An 18,062-nucleotide genomic window follows, 5' to 3' on the forward strand; every position below is an offset into this window, starting at 1 on the left:
ATCTTGCATCCCTTATGTCACTGCGACCATCTATTGTGACCTCCCTCTGTATCATAGCTCACTCTCAAGATTTACATGAGTCATATAGCTCACAACCTGTCTTGGTGGTAAGAGATTCACCTTCTCAGAGTCTAGTAGTGGTCCTCCAAGGATATGACTTTGTTTACGAGTGAGTGCGTCACAATTTTAGAGAATGTGGATTGGTGTTTCATTATCCCGCATACAAATCTGCATACTGGGGAGTCATATAGTCCAATCTCGTTCTTAAGACCTTAACTGTTTGTACAGAATTATCAAATCCAGTGGTTCGCAGGCATAAAAAATACCCATCCGAAATGTGCTAGGTACTCTCTTTACATATATTATGCGAATCATTGACAATCAAGTGAGTAATTGTGTTTTAATTTTCCAAGGAGTCAGTCACTGGCGACTCAGGGGGGCTTCCCCACGGTGGCCCGCGGGGCCGCCAGCGGGGGCTCCGCAGAGAACAGGTTCGTGTTCAAGCGCAGGCTGTTCCGGGGGCCCCGTCAGCTGTCTCAGGACCCGGTGGAGGTGGCCTTGCTATATGCGCAGGCTGTCCACAGCGTAGTTAAGGTACATCAAGATATATGAATTCAACTACAGCTACAAGGGACGCTCATAATGCCGGCCTTGCAAAATAATCACCATCCACATCAATCATCCAAAACCATTGCTTTTATTTTGACATCTCAACATAGATGAGATGAATAAGTCTGTGTCTGTGTGAAGAATAAGTAGTTGGGTAGACGCTCGACTGCAAAACTGGTGTCACAGGTTCGATTCTCACCAAGTGCAAAATAAATCCAAGAATGATTTATATTCAATTGGTCTGGATGTTTGTGATGTATTTTTCACATTTACCTTCACTATTCTTACAATCCTACAAATAAAAAAACAGTTGCTAAATTTACAGTTTAGTTTAAGTGATCACTTTATACTAATGTTACATTTATCATTACCATGATTGACAACCACACTACTAAAATTTTTGGAACTCCTAGATAAATCACGTTAAACGCCATGGGGGGCACCAGTGACCCCAATCAAGAGCTATATTCAAAATGCTTTAACTATGGAACCCATTATCAAATCAAAAGTTTAAAAAAAAATATATAAATATTATATGATTAAAGTACGTAAATTATACAAAAAAAAATTGTGTATTTCAAAATTGACAAATTTTAGTATTGCCGTTTTACTTGATAATGATTAAGTGGAGATAATCCAGATTGGTGAACAAGTATTTGATAACGCTCAAAATGTTGTTAATACATTTTCTGTCATTTAGAATTAGTTGAAACATTTAACCTTTAGACTCTCATGCGCCGCGTGCAATAAGGGTAGCGCCCTGCCCAAGCATTTTTGAGAAATATTCGCGCGACTTGGTACTTATGCATAGCTACTACAATATTTATCGGAACCAATAATAAAATAATGGATCGGTATCTCAAATACATTATTTACGTAAGCTAATATTCGTATTTTAAATACTATTGTCATAAATCAATGTAATCCAATACTGAAATGCATCACAATCACCGGTCCTATATGGGACCGGTAGGCATTGAACGACGCAAATCCGCGGTACCTTAAAGGACCACTGGGTGGCTAAAGGTTAACCTTTAACCTTTTTATTGTTAACAATAAAAATGTTGCTGTGTGTTTTGCTAGCAGCTCTAACCAATGACAACTTGTTTTCCATTCCAGTGCGATGAGTTCCCCGTAAGCGAGAAGGTGGCCCTCCAGCTGGCGGGGCTGCAGGCGCAGGTGTCGCTCGGGGAGCCCTCGGCGGCCCCCTCGGCCCCCCAGAACGCGGCCTACTATGAGCCCCACCTCTACCTGCCCCCGCGCGTCGCCAAGCTGAGACCTCATCCTCACTGGGTCAGTACTGCTAACACGATCCTATGCCCAGATATCATCCTAACCTGACCTGAACGCGTGCCATTATTATAGGTGTCACAGCTTGAGATAACTCATCTATTATTTTCATAAATTGATTCAGCAGTTGCTTCGCAAACCCTTTGAAAATGATGTAGAATGTATTGAAACGCGTGTTACAATTGATTTTAAGAAATATGTATTCAGTGGTATTTGCCAAGTAAAACTAAATTTTAAACATTTATTGTTGTTTATGATGTTTACGTTGTATAAGTGGTCACTTTAAACACTTGTGTAACAATCACTATTCTGCCCATTATTGAACATTCGTATTGCATTAATTTTTGGAACCTGTATATATGCAATGATTTGGATACCGTTCACACATGCAAGTAAAATTTTCAATGGATTTGAAAATATGGGTGATTGTGGCGCCATCAATACAGAATTTTGCGAAGTATGCTTACTGCATATGAACATACTTATGTTCAAATGTAGTAAGCATGCTTTGCCAATTTCTCAACTGATGGCGCCACAATAAGTCCAAATCTATGAAATAAATATACTTCCAAATCTATGTAAAAAATACTAGCATGTGAAAGAAATCCACCAGCATTGCATATTTGCATGATTCCGGAGTTAGTGCAATATGGATGTTCAATAATGGGCAGAATGATGAATGTAACACAAGTGTATAAAGTGATTGTTTATGCCAGCCAAATGCTAGTTCGTAAGATCTGGGATGCTCAGACTTCTGTCTCCCTTCATTTAAAAAAAAATATAGATGTATCATATGAAGTTATGACACTTATAATATTGACATATCATCCGTAGGGTGAATAATCCAGTGTCCGATATAGTAAATAATAATATTGTTACATAAATAACATTCAAATTGAATAAATTTGCCATTTACCCAATGTGCCGAGATTGGAAAAAATTCAATGCCTTCTAGAGAAAATAAGTCATCAATATTATAGGTAGGTGCCCACTAGCAGCCATGAGCACTTGAAATAAATATATATATAATTTTTTAACATGCCGTTTTGTGCACAGGTGAGTGTCATAGCCGCGGCACACCGGCAGTACGGGGCGGGCCGCAGTGAGCTGACGGCCAAGGTGCTGTACCTCACCTGCGTCATGCAGTACCCACTCTACGGCACCACACTCTTCCCGGTCATCTACCGGACACACTGGCAACACGGTGAGTACCAGCGTAACGCAATCACACCAACAGAAATTCTCAGAAATGTTAACAGATCTTTTATACCCATCTAACTAAGCATCGCTTCTCCACATGGGTTCTACTTCATGGGTTACAGTGATGATTGTTTTGCTTCTTTCATGGTCAGTCTCCACCCGACTCTTCAATTCTACATGCCTGCTACAGCGCATATCTGAGATAATTTGTACCAATTTTTTAAACCTTTTTTTTCATTTGTTTTATTACTTATACTTATCTTTTTGTTTTTCATTATTGTTTTTTTTAATTTTATATCATTTATTTTTATTTTCTATGTAATGTTTCTATGTGCGGGATCGTCCTCTGTAGTTTGTGCCTTCGTACATGCTTTCCACAAATCTGGGTGTCTTATATTATGACTTATCCATTTGGCTTCCTGTTGCGTTACTTTATTTAGTAAGCATCTAGACTCCCCAGCCCTCTTTAGTACCTCATTGTTCCGACCAATGAATCCCCAACATACGCCGGTAGCACCACATTTCAAATGCCTCTAGCCGCCACCGTTCTGCCTGCCCGATAGTCCACGTTTTGCTTCTTTTTTTAAAAAAAAAAACAGAAATATTTGTGTTTTTATTATTTACACAAATATTTCAATTTCATAGTATTTCTGTGAGCCTGAGCGGCTCATTATTAGGAATAGGTATCAAATTCTGGTAGAGTGAGTTCGAACCTAGAAACTCTCCTTAAGAGTCTGCGACATTAACCACGGGACCACAACCCGACTTCTTTATTTTTAAAAAGGAATGACCCGCAAAGCCTTTATTTTTAGAGGCGTGTCTGCTGGTAGGATAGTAAAGATTGGGAAAGTAAATGTGAAAACTACATCACAAACACCCAGACTAATTGAAAATAAATATTTCTTCAATTTATTTTGCAAATGGATGGAATCCAATCCGTGATACCTGTTTCGCAGAGCATCTACCCAACTACGCCATGGCGCCTGTCTACACGGCGCTTCTGCGGGGGTATGCGGATAGAATAGAACACCGCACCAATCAGTCTTTGCAAATAATCTTCGTCTCTTCCACGGTCAATATACTTGACATATTGAGTTAAATGGATGTTTTTCATTTGTCCCAAGGTCCTCACGTGTTGCTGGGAGTGAACTGCGACGGGCTGGTGCTCGTTCGCCCGGAAGACAAGCAGGTCATGGCGGAGCATCGCTACCAGGACATAGAATCCCTCATGGTGGACCCGTCCGACTGCTTCCTCACCATCACCCTGAACCAGGCGGCCATGCACAACAATCAGAGGTAAATGCCTCTTCCATTTTCACAGCCTTGTCGAGATGTCATTTGCATCAAGACTTTGTTTTCATCTTAGCCAACTGCACAAACTTTAGTCTAAACTAACTAACTATCACACCGCTTCCCCACAGAGGTAGGTAGAGAGAACAGAATGCCACACCAATCTGTCAATTTAAAAACAATCATTGACTTCCACATTCATACACCTTCTCATACATAACCGCAGATAAATCTGTCTCCTGACCTGACCATCCCCAATTGATAATGCTCGTTTCTACATTCGCCTCATAAATTTGTTTTTCTGTTATTTCTTCACTCGTTCAATTCACGTGCTCAAACCACAGCACCTTTCCTAATGTCTAAACAAACAAACCTGGTAGGTTGCATGCACTGGTAAACCTACCAGATTGTCGGCCCTGAGTACGCAACGCAGGAGAGTCCGTAAAAACCCACGCACATGTGCAACCTTCCTTCTTCATCCACCGCTCGAGACGTTTGCATCCAGCAATCAAGACCTTTGCATCACTAAAGTTTTATCAACTCAATTCAGTGATTTTTATTATTCTTAAAAATAGTTTTAGAGTCCTCACTTATATTATATTTAAATTACTAAACTATGATCGTTTTTCATTCATAAACAATCTTCTGATGAGTCTAAGAAAGCTAGGTATATCACATTACATACATCGCATCCATCAAGCAGAGAAAGCTGATGTAGTTCGGACACGTCATGAGAAATGAAAAATATTGTCTTCTCCACCTAATCATACAAGGAAAGATTGAGGGGCGAAGAACTCAATGACGCCGAAGGACATCATACGACAATGGTTTGGCAGAAGCACCAAATCTCTGTTCCTAGCTGCAGCATCAAAAATGAAGATAGCCATGATGATCGCCGATCTTAGAAGTTAGAAGTCTTAGATCGTTAGAAGTGGCACAAAAAGAAGAAGATACATCGCATCACACACCTTAGTATTTTCACAATCGCAACACAATCAGGGTTCACCAAATAAACCACCCGGAATGTTCTGTCCACAGATGCCTGGTGGTGGAGACAGAGCAGAAGGTGGAGATCGCGGAGCTGATGGTGTCCTACCGCGCGGGGCTGGGCGCCTGGCTGCGCGAGGAGGAGCCGCCCGCGCCGCCAGGCAAGGGGGGCGCGCCCGCGGCGGAGCGCGCGCGCCTGCACGCCGCGCTCTCCGCCGCACGCCGCCTGGCCGTGGACTCGGGCCTGCTGCGCCGCCCGCACGACCCCGCCGCCTCCTTCCTCAGGAACACTCTCCGAAGGTGGGCAAACTCTCTCTTTCTACCTGTCACCATATTGAGAGGGTCTGTCAAGAAACCTAGTGGTTTTTAAATCATGTAACGTTTAACGTTCATTGTTCCGAATTTGCCCCAAAAATTACCTTTTTGTTTATTTAGTCAGTTTAACATTTAACAAGTTGTTGAAACCTTCCTGCGCAGGTTGAGCAAGCACCGCCTGGACAAGGGCAAGTCGGACTCGAGCAGCATCAAGTCGGAGGACTCGGCAGACGGCGTGGCCATCGGGGAGAACTACAAGGGCTTCCCGGCCGCCTGGTGGGCCTTCAGCCGCGCGCCGCTCTCGCACTCCCTCACGCGCCTGCCCGAGGCCGAGGAGCCGCTGGCGCTGTCCATGTTCGGCAGCGTGCTGGCCTGGGCCGGGCTGGGCGCGCCGCCGCCGCAGGAGCCGCGCGCCGACGCCGCGCAGCCCGCGCCCCCCGCGCCCCCGCCCGGCGGCGCCGACGAGCACGTGGCCATCGCGCAGGGACTGCTAGAGAAGTGCCTCCGCAGCGAGTCGCTGCTCGCCGAGCTCTACATGCAACTCATCAAACAGGTGACTTGCCCGCTTCACTTGCTTGTTTCTACTGGGGTCCCTAAAGGTTCAGTACTTGGACCACTTCTCCATACTTCTTCCTGGCCCTATCCCTACTTATCCTCTTTGTAAACTGTTGGATTTTCCACTTCGTGGTGTTATGGTTAGCGTATTTAGCTACCGTGGAGTAGGATTATTAAAACTGAAACAAGTGTTTAAAGTATAAGTATATAAACTACTAATTGCTTTTTATTTCACACGACTAGTTTTGAAAACTACAGGTGAAAACATCTGTAGTTTTTGTAACTAGTTATGTAAAATAAACACAATTAGTGGTCTAATACAAGTGTTAATTTTTAAAAGGAAAAAAAAATTGTCATTTCGAAAATTTAATAAGGAACTTTTCTCTGGGCATTAGGAGAAAAATCGCTCAGTTTCAGTCCAATTGGGGGTCAGAGCCGTGTAGTGTAAGGCTCTTTTGTGACGGGGCTATCACATTGACTAAGTTTGTCAAGCGCGGATATTGATGTGGCTGGTTTGCAGACATCGGAGCAGCCGGAGGCGGGGGCGCGCGCGGCTCTGCGCATGTGGGCGCTGGTGTGCGTGTGCTCGGCCGTGGCGCTACCCACGGCGCGCCCGCTGCGCCGCCTGCTGCTGGCGCACCTGCGCGCCCGTGCCGCCGACCCGCACACGCATCAGGCCAAATATGCGCGCTTCGCCGAAAAGGTACGCCCCAAACTGCTCTAGTTACTTCATTCATCATTTACATCTTTATTATGTTTTTCTCTCAATTTATGATGTTTTAATACACCAAAAATTTATCTACTATTTGGGAAGTTTTAAATTTGTTGTTAAAATTATGTCTTAGCTTGACAAAATCTGGAAAGACGTGAGATGTGAGTAACAACACCAAGATAAAGCTTGTCAAGAGTTTAGTCCACTCCATTTTTCTCTATTCTACTGAAACATGGACCACAAAAGCAGCAGAAAGGAGAAAAATTTACACATTTGAAATGTGGTGTTGGAGTCCCAAGCTCCGAATCCCATGGACAGCTAGACGCACCAACGGGTCCATTCGTCAGGAGTTACACTTGAATAGGTTGACTCTGGCCAATGTCCGTATATGACGGATTCTTCAGTTCTTTGGACACGGTGTGCATGGCAATGAAGAGATTGCCTGGAATGACTGGTTGTGATCGGCAGCCTGGAGAGGAAGAGAGGGAAAGGAAGATCCCCACACGATGAACCAATTAAGTTAAGGCAGCAGCAGGCACCTCGGTAGTTGGAGCGCTACTCGGAGTAAGATTATAAATAAATGAATTGTTACAAAATGATGATGTTATTGTTTCTCCCCCAGGCCGTGCTGCGGACAGCGGCGGGGCGGCGGCGGCAGTGGGCGCCGTCACGCGCGGAGGTGCTGTGCTCGGCGGCGCGGCGCCCGCTGCACGCGCGGGTGCACCTGCCCGACGGCCACTTCCACTCTCTGCAGTTCCACCCGGCCGCCACCGCGCGCGACCTCGTGGCCATGCTGGCCGACAAGATCGGCCTCAGCCCCACCGCCACAGGTAACCTTGTCACTTTTAGGTTGTTGATTCAACAACACGTTATTGCATATAAATAACGTTTCTGAGAACCAGCTGGAATATCTTCCACCCTGTCACTTGAATTTCAAATGGTAATAAAATACAGTGAAACTCCTATTTAACGTTTTTTAATGGACTGAAAAAAGACAGAAATGGAGAGAAAATGCAAATGCAAATGTTTAAAAAAACTATTTTTAATTTATTACGGCTAAGGTATTAGTAACAGTTGTCTGCCTTCGTAGTATAGTGATTAGCGCGTTTGGCTGCCATACTGGAGGTCCCGAGTTTGATTCCCAAGGGGCTCAAAATAAGTGATTTTCACTATCATATTTATTTAATATCACCCTGGACTGGTATCTGAAGCGCAGGACTGGTCACCTCACCTTCATCCAATTAACGATATACATTTAAAAGTTTCATTTGAATGCCGCCAATGCTTGATAATAGATTTCAAGACCCTCAATGTACTATATTGTGATCTATCCATCCATTTGATACAGTAAACCCTTGGATATTGAGTTGATTTGCAATATGCACCGCCTATTTATAAATTATGGAACCTTTAAAAATATATTCCGGTTTATTGTATTGCGCTGTCGCATTGTCAAGCATGTGTGACACACGTATTTTGAATATATTCAATGTAAATTGTGGGAAAAATGTAAAAGCGGGTAGTAAGTATACTTAAATATATTGACATTGAAAAAATTACATGCGATTGGTGTACTACCATCACGCCGTTTCTCCGCAGGGGTAGGCAGAGAGGATGGAACGCCACACTCTTCTGTCCTGATATACACTCCTTCACATCCATACATCTAGTCATACATGCCCTCCGATTACGCAGACTTTTGACACCGCCAGATTTTAGGTTCTGATTGATCTGATCGTGCCAAGTCTTTTTCGGTCGTCCTCGTTCTGTTTTCCCTCTCACATTCGCCGCATATATTTTCTTAGTCATTCCCTCGTTATCCATTCGCTCCACATGTCCATACCACCGTAAAGAACTCATCCTAATCTTTTCAATTATTCCTTGTTTAGCCTTACATTCCTTTCTTATATCTTCGTTTTTAACTCTGTCGTACAATGATTTTCCACACATTTGTCTGAGGGAGCGCATTTCAACAGCGTATTAACAACATTGTATTAAGGATATTGTATTACAAAAATGTAATTATATTAAATAAATAAAATAAAATCAAAAACGGCAAAATAGAGGGTCGACGATGTGTATCATTTTTGTATAATTTTTGAAAAAAAAAAATCCTTGTTGTGCTTGCAGGGTTCTCCCTGTACGAGGTGTGCGGCGGAGGCGAGCGCAGCGTGCGCAGCGGGGAGCGCGCGGCGGACGTGCTGGCGCGCTGGGAGCGGGCGCCGCGCCGCGCGCCGCAGCTGCTGCTGCTCCGCAAGCACCTGTTCCTGCCCTCCGCGCCGCCCTGCGCCGCCGAGCTGCACCTGCTGCTGCACCAGCTCTTGCACCAGCTGCGCGCCGACCGCCTGCCCGTGTCGCACAACGAGGCGGTAACTATCTAACAACTAATCTTACTCGCTGTAACCGTTACTTAACCTGATCCGTTTCCACACCCGATGTTTGCTAATCACGAATTAGACTGCTGAGAATCAATATAACAACTTTAGTATACTTTCCCAAAGGTGTATGTTGGCTCTAATTTTTAAGTTCTGTTGTTAAGTTCAGATTTTTCAATAAAATTCACCAATACAATTTGATACAAAAAAAAGCTATTTTTAGTGAAAAATAGTAATACATTTTTTTGTAAAAACCTATTATTTTCGGCCTTACAGTGTCAAATTCGTCCAATAGGAATGCTGAAAGCAAATTGTTGAACCTTACATGAATATTTTTTCTACACTCAAAGTAGTGATAGGGACAATGAAAATAGAAAGATTACCAATTGATGCGCCTCGATAGTGAGGATGAGCCGATTTCACATGACGTTGACATATTCTTTTGAATGAAAATTTTCTATTTTTTTTTTCTTCAAATTGCACTTACTTTAAAATACAATGATTAAAGAAAATACTTGTTTTATACCACTTGAGTTTTATTAATGACTACATGTTTCAAAAGTTAAACTTCCAGCGGTATAAAACAAGTGTTTCTTTAATCATTGTAACATGTCTTACCACAAAGTTCATGCCGAAACAATAAATAAAATACTTAAAAATACATAAGTAAAGTGAATTGTGTACTGTGAACATCTATAATGGATATCCGAACGACTTCCGAATGTTTCACTACAAAAAATAGGCAAAAATATGCTTTTTTGTCAAAAATATTGTAATGTAAAATAATCCAGCACGGGAAAGTTTGACACTCATTTGACACTCATAATTGAGCAGCTTAGAGGTTAAAAAGGTTTTTTTGCAAAAAAACCTTCTTAGCAAACACATTTAAGAAAAAATCTCAGCACTAAAATGGTTGAATTTCTAAACTCAGTTCATAACAATCTGTTTGATTCCAGGTGATGATGGTGGCGCTGCAGGCGCAGGTGACGAGCGGCGACGCGGCGGAGGAGGGCGAGGCTGGCGGGGAGGGCGCGTGGGAGGCGCTGTACGCGGAGGCGGCGGCGCGCACACTGCCCGCGCGCCTGGCGGCCGGCCTGCCCGCGCCCGCCGTGCGCCAGCACCACCTGGCCCTGCGCGGCACGCCGCCCGCGCACGCCGCGCAGTCGCTGCTCAACCTGCTGCAGTCCTGGCCGCTGCACGCCGCCACCATATTCGACGTCATGGTAACGCACACATTTTACTTAACACTAGCTTTATAAGGGTGTGAGTGTCTCTCCACACTCGGTGCCAGTGCTTTCAACCCTGGACAATCCTCATCTAATGAAATCAAGCATTGAGTAGTGTAATCAATAATAATAATTATAGATTTTGATAATTTATATAGCGCCATTTTTGTAAAATACTACCTCAAGGGCGCTTCACTGTGGAAGAATTGGGGAAAAGAAGATGGTAGAAAAGATTTAGCAAACAAATCGCTCACTCAAGAACGTCATAAATCAAAAATTGTCAATTTTCAGTTGTGCATGTTTTCGGAATGCCCAGAAAATGCACTTTATTCTAGCAAAAGAGTCATATTTTTAACATATTTACCCGCTATAGGGCAGAAAGTGTTGTTTTTGCATTTTGAAGAAAAGGTATTGTTTAATTTATGTTTTAAATATACTAAATATTTTTCAAATGGAGAAAAAATCTTCAGGCTTTACCTTAAAAGATCTGTTGCACAGTAAAAAGTTCAGTAAGTGGCTTGATATTTAGTTTTAATACACATTATATTATATTTTTAAACTTCAAAAACGTTCTCCTGAAAAATCAAGTTTTTTGATTTATGACGTTCTTGAAAGGAGTGAGTGAAATGTATTTTGAGTTTTTTTCTAAAGATCATCTCACTCTCACTATTTTTAAACACTGGTGGCACTGGTAATAAACAGCAAAGGCACACTCGCTAAATTTAGTGCGCTGGTTGCAAGCTGATAAGATCATTTTGCCCATTGCAGTTGTTGTAGCCGATCCAAGCGTGAGACGTCTATCAACTAATTCGTTTGGAATACACAGCTCTTTTAGATACTCTAGAGCAGTGATTCCCAAAGTGGTCTATATCGACCCCCAGGGGTCTATGACAAGGGGTCTATGTTTTAATTTGAATTTAAAATATAAATGTGTAAAACCTAACATGTGTGGTTCAAAGTGAGTAACACTACATATACCGTCTGTCAAAAATACATTTGAAGTTTAATGAATTTGATAAAAATCAATATCAGGTAAGGCAAGGGGTCTACGAGATAAAAGAGTTTGGGAACCTCTGCTCTAGAGCCATATAATGTATTGATTTATACACGAGTAGACAGAGTTTATACTTAACCCTTTCGGGAAAGGGAAGAAGTGATCACTTGAATTAGTCTTATCACAAGTCGTAAGACCAGACTCCCTTAATCTTCTTTATCTATGTTGGGATGTCAAAATGTAAAATCCTTAAAGGTTTGTTGACGTCCCAAAGAAAGTAACTCCTAAGTGGAAGAACCCAAATGTGTGAATAAGAATTTGGACACACCCAACATGTATACTTTGTTTGCAGCAATCGTTCACGAGCAACTGGCCGCGCTCGCTGTGGCTGGCGGTGGGCGCGCGCGGCCTGCAGCTGCTGCGGCCGCGCGCGCGCCTGCCGCTGTGCTGCTACGAGTACGAGAGCCTGCTCTCCCACTCGCCCGCGCCCGACTGCCTGCTGCTGGTCACGGCCGCCGGCTCCAAGCACTCCAAGGTCATCCTCACCACGCAGCAGGTCAGAATATTGCCCTCAAAATCTTGCATCTCTCTCTTCTTAATGTCGACGGACCTCATGCTGATTATTTAGTATTTACAACCATATTACTCAAAATTATGTTGTCTTAATACAAATTTTGGTTTCATGAATTGATTCGGAAGCCACTTACATGTGGTAATATCTACCATTTATAATTTAAGTATTATGTATTTGGTAAATACCACTATTTCTTAAAATCTATTGTGACACGTGTTTTTCGAGGCATTCTGCATCATGTTTATAGATTTTTTGTAAAAGTAGTATTTAACTTAAATTTAAATCAAATTTTGGTGGTAGAGCCTTTGCTATGTCCCGCAGCATCAAACAACTTACTCTGGATCTGAGACCAATCTAGAATTCTGCTGAGTTTGGATCTAAGCTCAAGTTCTACCTTATTCCGGATCTCTTATCTTAAGTAACCAGATTAAATCTACGTTTTCACTTTCACTTTTACCTGTAGACATTCATTGGATTGTGTAACTATCCATTGTATATGTAAATATCAAATTGTATGAATGGAAAATTGCAAAAACTTAAAATGCGTAAATTATAATGCATCCTTGACGTGATTTCTCACAGCGCTATATAAATTGGCCATATTCATTATTCGGAATTCATTTAAAAACTACATTTTGTAATTAAGTATGTACTGTGATTTTACTCAGCAGTCAGCATGTATTTAGTTCACCAGACTCCAATATCCGTAACATTACGGCTGTCCAAACTCAAAACACAGTAAGGGACATTTTTTTTGTAGTATGTTTTTTTTGCATTTTTGGACCAAGTAGATTCTACGTCCAAAAATGCAAAAAAAAACCTAATACAAAAAAATGTCCCTTACTGTGTTTTAAGTTTGGACAGCCGATTTGTCATTCTATAATACAGCCCAATATATTATTAATATAATATAATATATTTTTCAGGCTTTCCAGATATCCACCCTGATCCAGGAGTACGTGGAGGCGCTCAGCCCGCCCCCCGCCGCGGCCCCGGCGCGCCCCCTCTCCTCCCTGCAGCCACCGCACCCCATACCGGCGTAAATCTATGTTCTATCGCAGTTACCACACATCATCACCGCGTCAAACTCTAAAATACCATCAAGTTTATACCAACAGATGGGTATTTCAACTGGTCAGAGTCTTTGTGTTTATTATTTAGGAAATGTATGTGTATATATGATGAAAAATACAATAGTTTTTATTATTTATTTAACGTAACTTTTTACGCTAATTTATGGTTTATCAGACCTAAGTCTGTGATGTCTTTTATCATCACTTTAAAATTATTTGTGTTCACAATGTTTTGACGGTGTCCTAATTTTTATTGATGAATTTGTTCCATTCAGGAGTTATTCATATCAAGATTTTTACTGTACTCTTTTATATGGAGAAGTCTGTTCATCAAGGTTTCTGCTAATAATATATTTTTAAATTTACTAATTTCATCCATAGATGTTGCATAATTTTACTTGAAAAATGCAGCTAATCTTTTCAATTGAAGCATATATATACAACTGTGTGCATATATATACAAATATATATAAATTTAGTGATGTGGTTATCAATCATGGGTAGGATGGTAATATTACACAGTGTATGAAGTGATTACTTTACACAGTGTATGAAGTGATTACTTAAATCGACCAATGACAGGTTGTGAGCCCTGTAACTGCCCAGACTTCTATATTCCCATCTCGATAGACAATTTTATCTATGAGATATCAATAAAAATCTTCATATAAATGTGTTCATTTGTTTTTCTTTTAATGAAAATGTTTTAATTTCTTTAGTTCTTTTTTTTTACAATGCCAAAGTAAATTAATTCGAAAACAATGAAAATATCACTGCCAGTGGATTAATATATACACGTGTTATCAGTTTATCAAATGCATTTTTAAAACACTTTAATATAATCTAATCTACTATATGTAGCATAATTAGATACTTCTAAAAACCAATATTTTGATGAGTAATTAATATTAAAATATTTTATATTAATCTAGAATTATTGCCAATTGACTTAAAAATAACAATAATGATTCAAGTTAATGAATTTTTCAAACCAATTGACATTATTATAAAAATTTGTTGCCATATTGCAGAAATGTTATTTGACAATTGGGAAAAAAGGCCAGTTTTTTTTTACAGATCAATGTAAAATTAATTTATTGAGAAACTCCCGATAAATGCTTATCATCACAATAAAAATTAGAGTTAAAATAATGTTTTTTTTTACAATTTATCGAGTCTTACCTTATATTTTTGACATAAACTTGTCATAGATAAAGTGTGTTTAATCTTTAACAGATCAATAGACAAGCAAATACACCAGAGACAATTTATAAAATATCGCTCAGGTGTGTATAGATGTAAATTATCATTGAAAATCTCATTCAACATAAGGAATGGCGACTACGTTTTTTATCAACGTTTGATAAGGGGAGTAATTTACTAGAAAATATGATGCTGGAGGAGGGTAGGATACAAGGGGTGAGGACCGGCCTAATATAATTGAGACTTTTTTTCACAAGATCAAATTTTAAAGGCAGTTGTGAACACGATAAAAAAAAATTCCCAAAATGGTATTTATATGTATGTACACCAGTAATGGGCAATTGAATAAAAAATAATCAAAATCAACACCACTTCTTCATAAGAAGCATAAGTAGCTTGTACTTTCGCCCTTATATGCGAAAACTCAATATCATATTTACGTGACAGCCTTTTTTTAGTAATTTTACATGCCAACTGCGGCAAAAGAGTTAAAGCTTCCAATTAATGTACAAAATAATATTTTTTATTATGAAAATATTCAAAAGTTGCCTATACTAATGTGCTATGTTTTTTTGTGATTTTTAAGAATTTATTACATATAAATTTTACTAAATATACATTTGTATATATGAAGCTTGAAAAACAATTTACACATATTGTTATTATATAACTGTATTGATTTTTTGATGCCCCATTTTATTCATTGACTTAATGTATGAAATCAATTTATGAGAATTGTGAAATGTGTAATTTTTTCGGTTGTGACAAATTAGCAAAAATCAAGTTGCTAATGTCAAATATTGCTTAAAATAATGTATTAAATATTGAGCTATATCCCCAAAAGATCGTTGTTTTGTTAAAACTGTCAAATTTTCAAAACTCACCTAACCTTACTTTACCTAACCTAACCTAACTAGCCACGTAGACTACATGACAATGGAATTTTTGTAATGATGATTTTCAGATAACGTGTTTATTTGATAAAAAAACTCAGTAAAGCATCAATTTTTTTAAATGATTGATGCTTAATAATTTAATAGGACAGGATTTGAAGATATTCATGCAAATTGACATGTCGGGCAGTTGTTGATTGGTCTCGTTAAGAGAAATAGACTGTTTTTTTTTCACCATCTAAACTAAAGTGCAGGTGACGTGGATTTATTTTGAATTATAGAAATTTTGAATGTTTTTTACATGTATATTATAAAATGATATTGCAAAATTATCTTTATTAAAGTCAAGTACTTTCAGCTCATATCTGCATCCATCGGTACATAGGGCATTGCATGGATTTGACATGTGTTGATTGAAAAGTCAATTTTATAAATGCACGGTGATCAATCCTGCGCTCTAAATACCAAAGTATTTAGAGCGCAGGTCTAAATAGATCAAAATCTAGGAGTGAGACATGTCCATGTGAAAAAACTCACGGTGATGAACACACTGCTATATAGAAAGACAATGAAGGATAATAAAATGAGGTAGGAAAAGAAAAACAGCAACAACCACTTGGGAAATTTATTTTTATATTTGTTAATTATGTACCATAATATTACCCTTCCTAATTGTAATTAATGATTTCAATTGGACTCGAACAATCGAGTGCAGTGCTCTATGCATTCTTAGATACTAACTCAAAGAAAGATGGAGACATGTTTCAAATTTATTCCTTAAGATATATGTAGCTATAAAAATTTTGTTTGGTGAATTTTGCTAGCAACCACCGACGGTCTTTTGTGGGATATATTCAATTACATAGGTCATAGGTAGGTACTCAAATTAACCAATATTTAAAATCGAATGAGGCGATTTTTCGACGCAGTACATTGGATTAGATTGTAGAATTAGTTTATAAGCTGTACGCGAGTATGTATCTCTGTTGATTATGCAAATATATAATTATTATTACCTGCGTGTAAAATTGTATACATATAATTATACATACGTAATAAAGCGTGTGGGCGAGTAGAGGATATAGCTCTGGGGTATGATTTAGACTGAAACAGAAGTACTGGAAGTGTGTTTTAATTTTAGATTAGGCCAAATTTAAATCGAATCAATTTTAAAATATTCTCTTAATACAATATCAGTGGGATTTCTGAATTCACCGCTCATTGCTCATTTGCAAAATTAATGTCACAATTCAAAATTTGTGACTTTTCAGGAGACACATTAGAAGCGCCATAACTATAGCGCCATTTTGTTTGATTGATGTTGCTATACTATTTTAGAATAATTTAATATTCAATAATGTATGATGAAATATTCAATGATAACTTAATAGCCGTGTTTGTTTGTTTTTCATTTCAAAACGCTACTTACATCGATTGCCACAACCTAAATCAGTTGTGACTTTTACGCAAATCAAGTATGTATTATTTTTTATACTTATTTTCAAAAGAACTATTTTTGTTTTTATCACAATAGGTAAGTTATCTGTTCGTGCGATAATTTAAAAATAAAAACTTATAAATATGTCTACCATTCATACTTTTTTTTATAATAAATAAATGCTTCCAATAAGATTCCATTTCTAGTTAAATTACAAAGAAAATAAAATCGTCTCTCTAGACTTTAATCTCAGTCTTATTTTATATTAAAACAACCTCAAAGAACATCACTTTTTTATAGATTTTACATTAATGTTGTTTTTGACATGTGCTTTTTTTTAAAACTATATTCTAACCTTGTATATAAGAATGTAAGTATTTTTCTTATTATTATTACTCCGTGTTTACGTTCTTATATATAAAACTGTGAATAAAACACCTATTCTGTGTTTCAACGAGGTCTTCTATATTTTCAGTCACTGTACTGTTTGACTCCATGTTACAACGATCTGTTTCAAATTTTGAACAAATGCAAGTTATGTAAAGCTGGAATAAAGAACTGTTCTTCATACAATCCCAATTCAAATTCAGAGTTCATAACATTTTTTAAATTTATTTAGATTGTGTATTTTTTTATTGTAACATAGTTATTTGGGTTAATGACTACTGAATTTCTCAAAATTGTCACGATGAGTGATGCTTGTCTGCATTCTTTCCAGATTTAGAATGGAATAGAGTATGATAAACCTCCTGAATGATGAATAAATAATAATTGATAAAATTTTATTAGAATATTTATAATTTTATTGTATGTTTGCACTTCAGCATCTTTTTAACAGTATTTTTTTCACCTGTCGTGCCATTCGCACATCTCTCCAATATTTTTGACCACATTGTAGTCATTAGATCATTTTAATGATGTTTGCTGTAATACAATGTAAAATATCTTTAGTAACTTTACTTTTTTCATGTCAAACATTTATATTTCCAATTATTCTATTGGAAAGCCAAAGAGAAAATATGCGCAATTTCTCTTCAAAAATCATCCATCAATGCGATTCCATTATGTATTTAGGACATTTAATTTCTGTATGTAATTTTCGACATAATCGAGAGAAGTTTAGTCAAATAGTTAATGAATTTGTGATATTTACCAAATGAAAGAAATCGGTTGCATTTTTATTCAATGCCCCCTAGTCAAAATGGCCATCACATAGAATATAATCCAAAAAGCTTTGGACTCGGCTATGACAATGTTCGTTTATAATAATGTTAATTTAGTACCAATATTTATTCAATGTATACAATATATATCTAAGTTTAATGTGA

At 38.7% G+C, this 18,062-nt stretch overlaps 1 protein-coding gene across 2 annotated transcripts in view; it reads left to right on the forward strand.

The window, feature by feature from the left end:
• The window catches only part of Myo81F (unconventional myosin 81F), a 115,528-nt gene extending 100,282 nt beyond the window's left edge, over positions 1-15,246 (forward strand). For both annotated transcript variants that reach the window (XM_088257748.1, XM_088257749.1), the window contains exons 26-37: positions 414-594; positions 1,729-1,902; positions 2,956-3,103; positions 4,224-4,395; positions 5,428-5,676; positions 5,854-6,244; positions 6,767-6,949; positions 7,581-7,788; positions 9,089-9,327; positions 10,290-10,556; positions 11,906-12,109; positions 13,054-15,246. In XM_088257748.1, coding sequence (XP_088113874.1) covers positions 414-594; positions 1,729-1,902; positions 2,956-3,103; positions 4,224-4,395; positions 5,428-5,676; positions 5,854-6,244; positions 6,767-6,949; positions 7,581-7,788; positions 9,089-9,327; positions 10,290-10,556; positions 11,906-12,109; positions 13,054-13,170 — 2,533 coding nt within the window. In that variant the 3' untranslated portion in view covers positions 13,171-15,246. The remainder of the gene's footprint in view (positions 1-413; positions 595-1,728; positions 1,903-2,955; positions 3,104-4,223; positions 4,396-5,427; positions 5,677-5,853; positions 6,245-6,766; positions 6,950-7,580; positions 7,789-9,088; positions 9,328-10,289; positions 10,557-11,905; positions 12,110-13,053) is intronic.
• Positions 15,247-18,062: the final 2,816 nt, after the last annotated feature.

The sequence above is a fragment of the Brachycentrus maculatus genome, unplaced genomic scaffold (genome assembly GCF_059751285.1).
Source record: "Brachycentrus maculatus isolate JH-2025_06_01 unplaced genomic scaffold, ASM5975128v1 h1tg000087l, whole genome shotgun sequence".
NCBI lineage: Eukaryota > Metazoa > Arthropoda > Insecta > Trichoptera > Brachycentridae > Brachycentrus > Brachycentrus maculatus.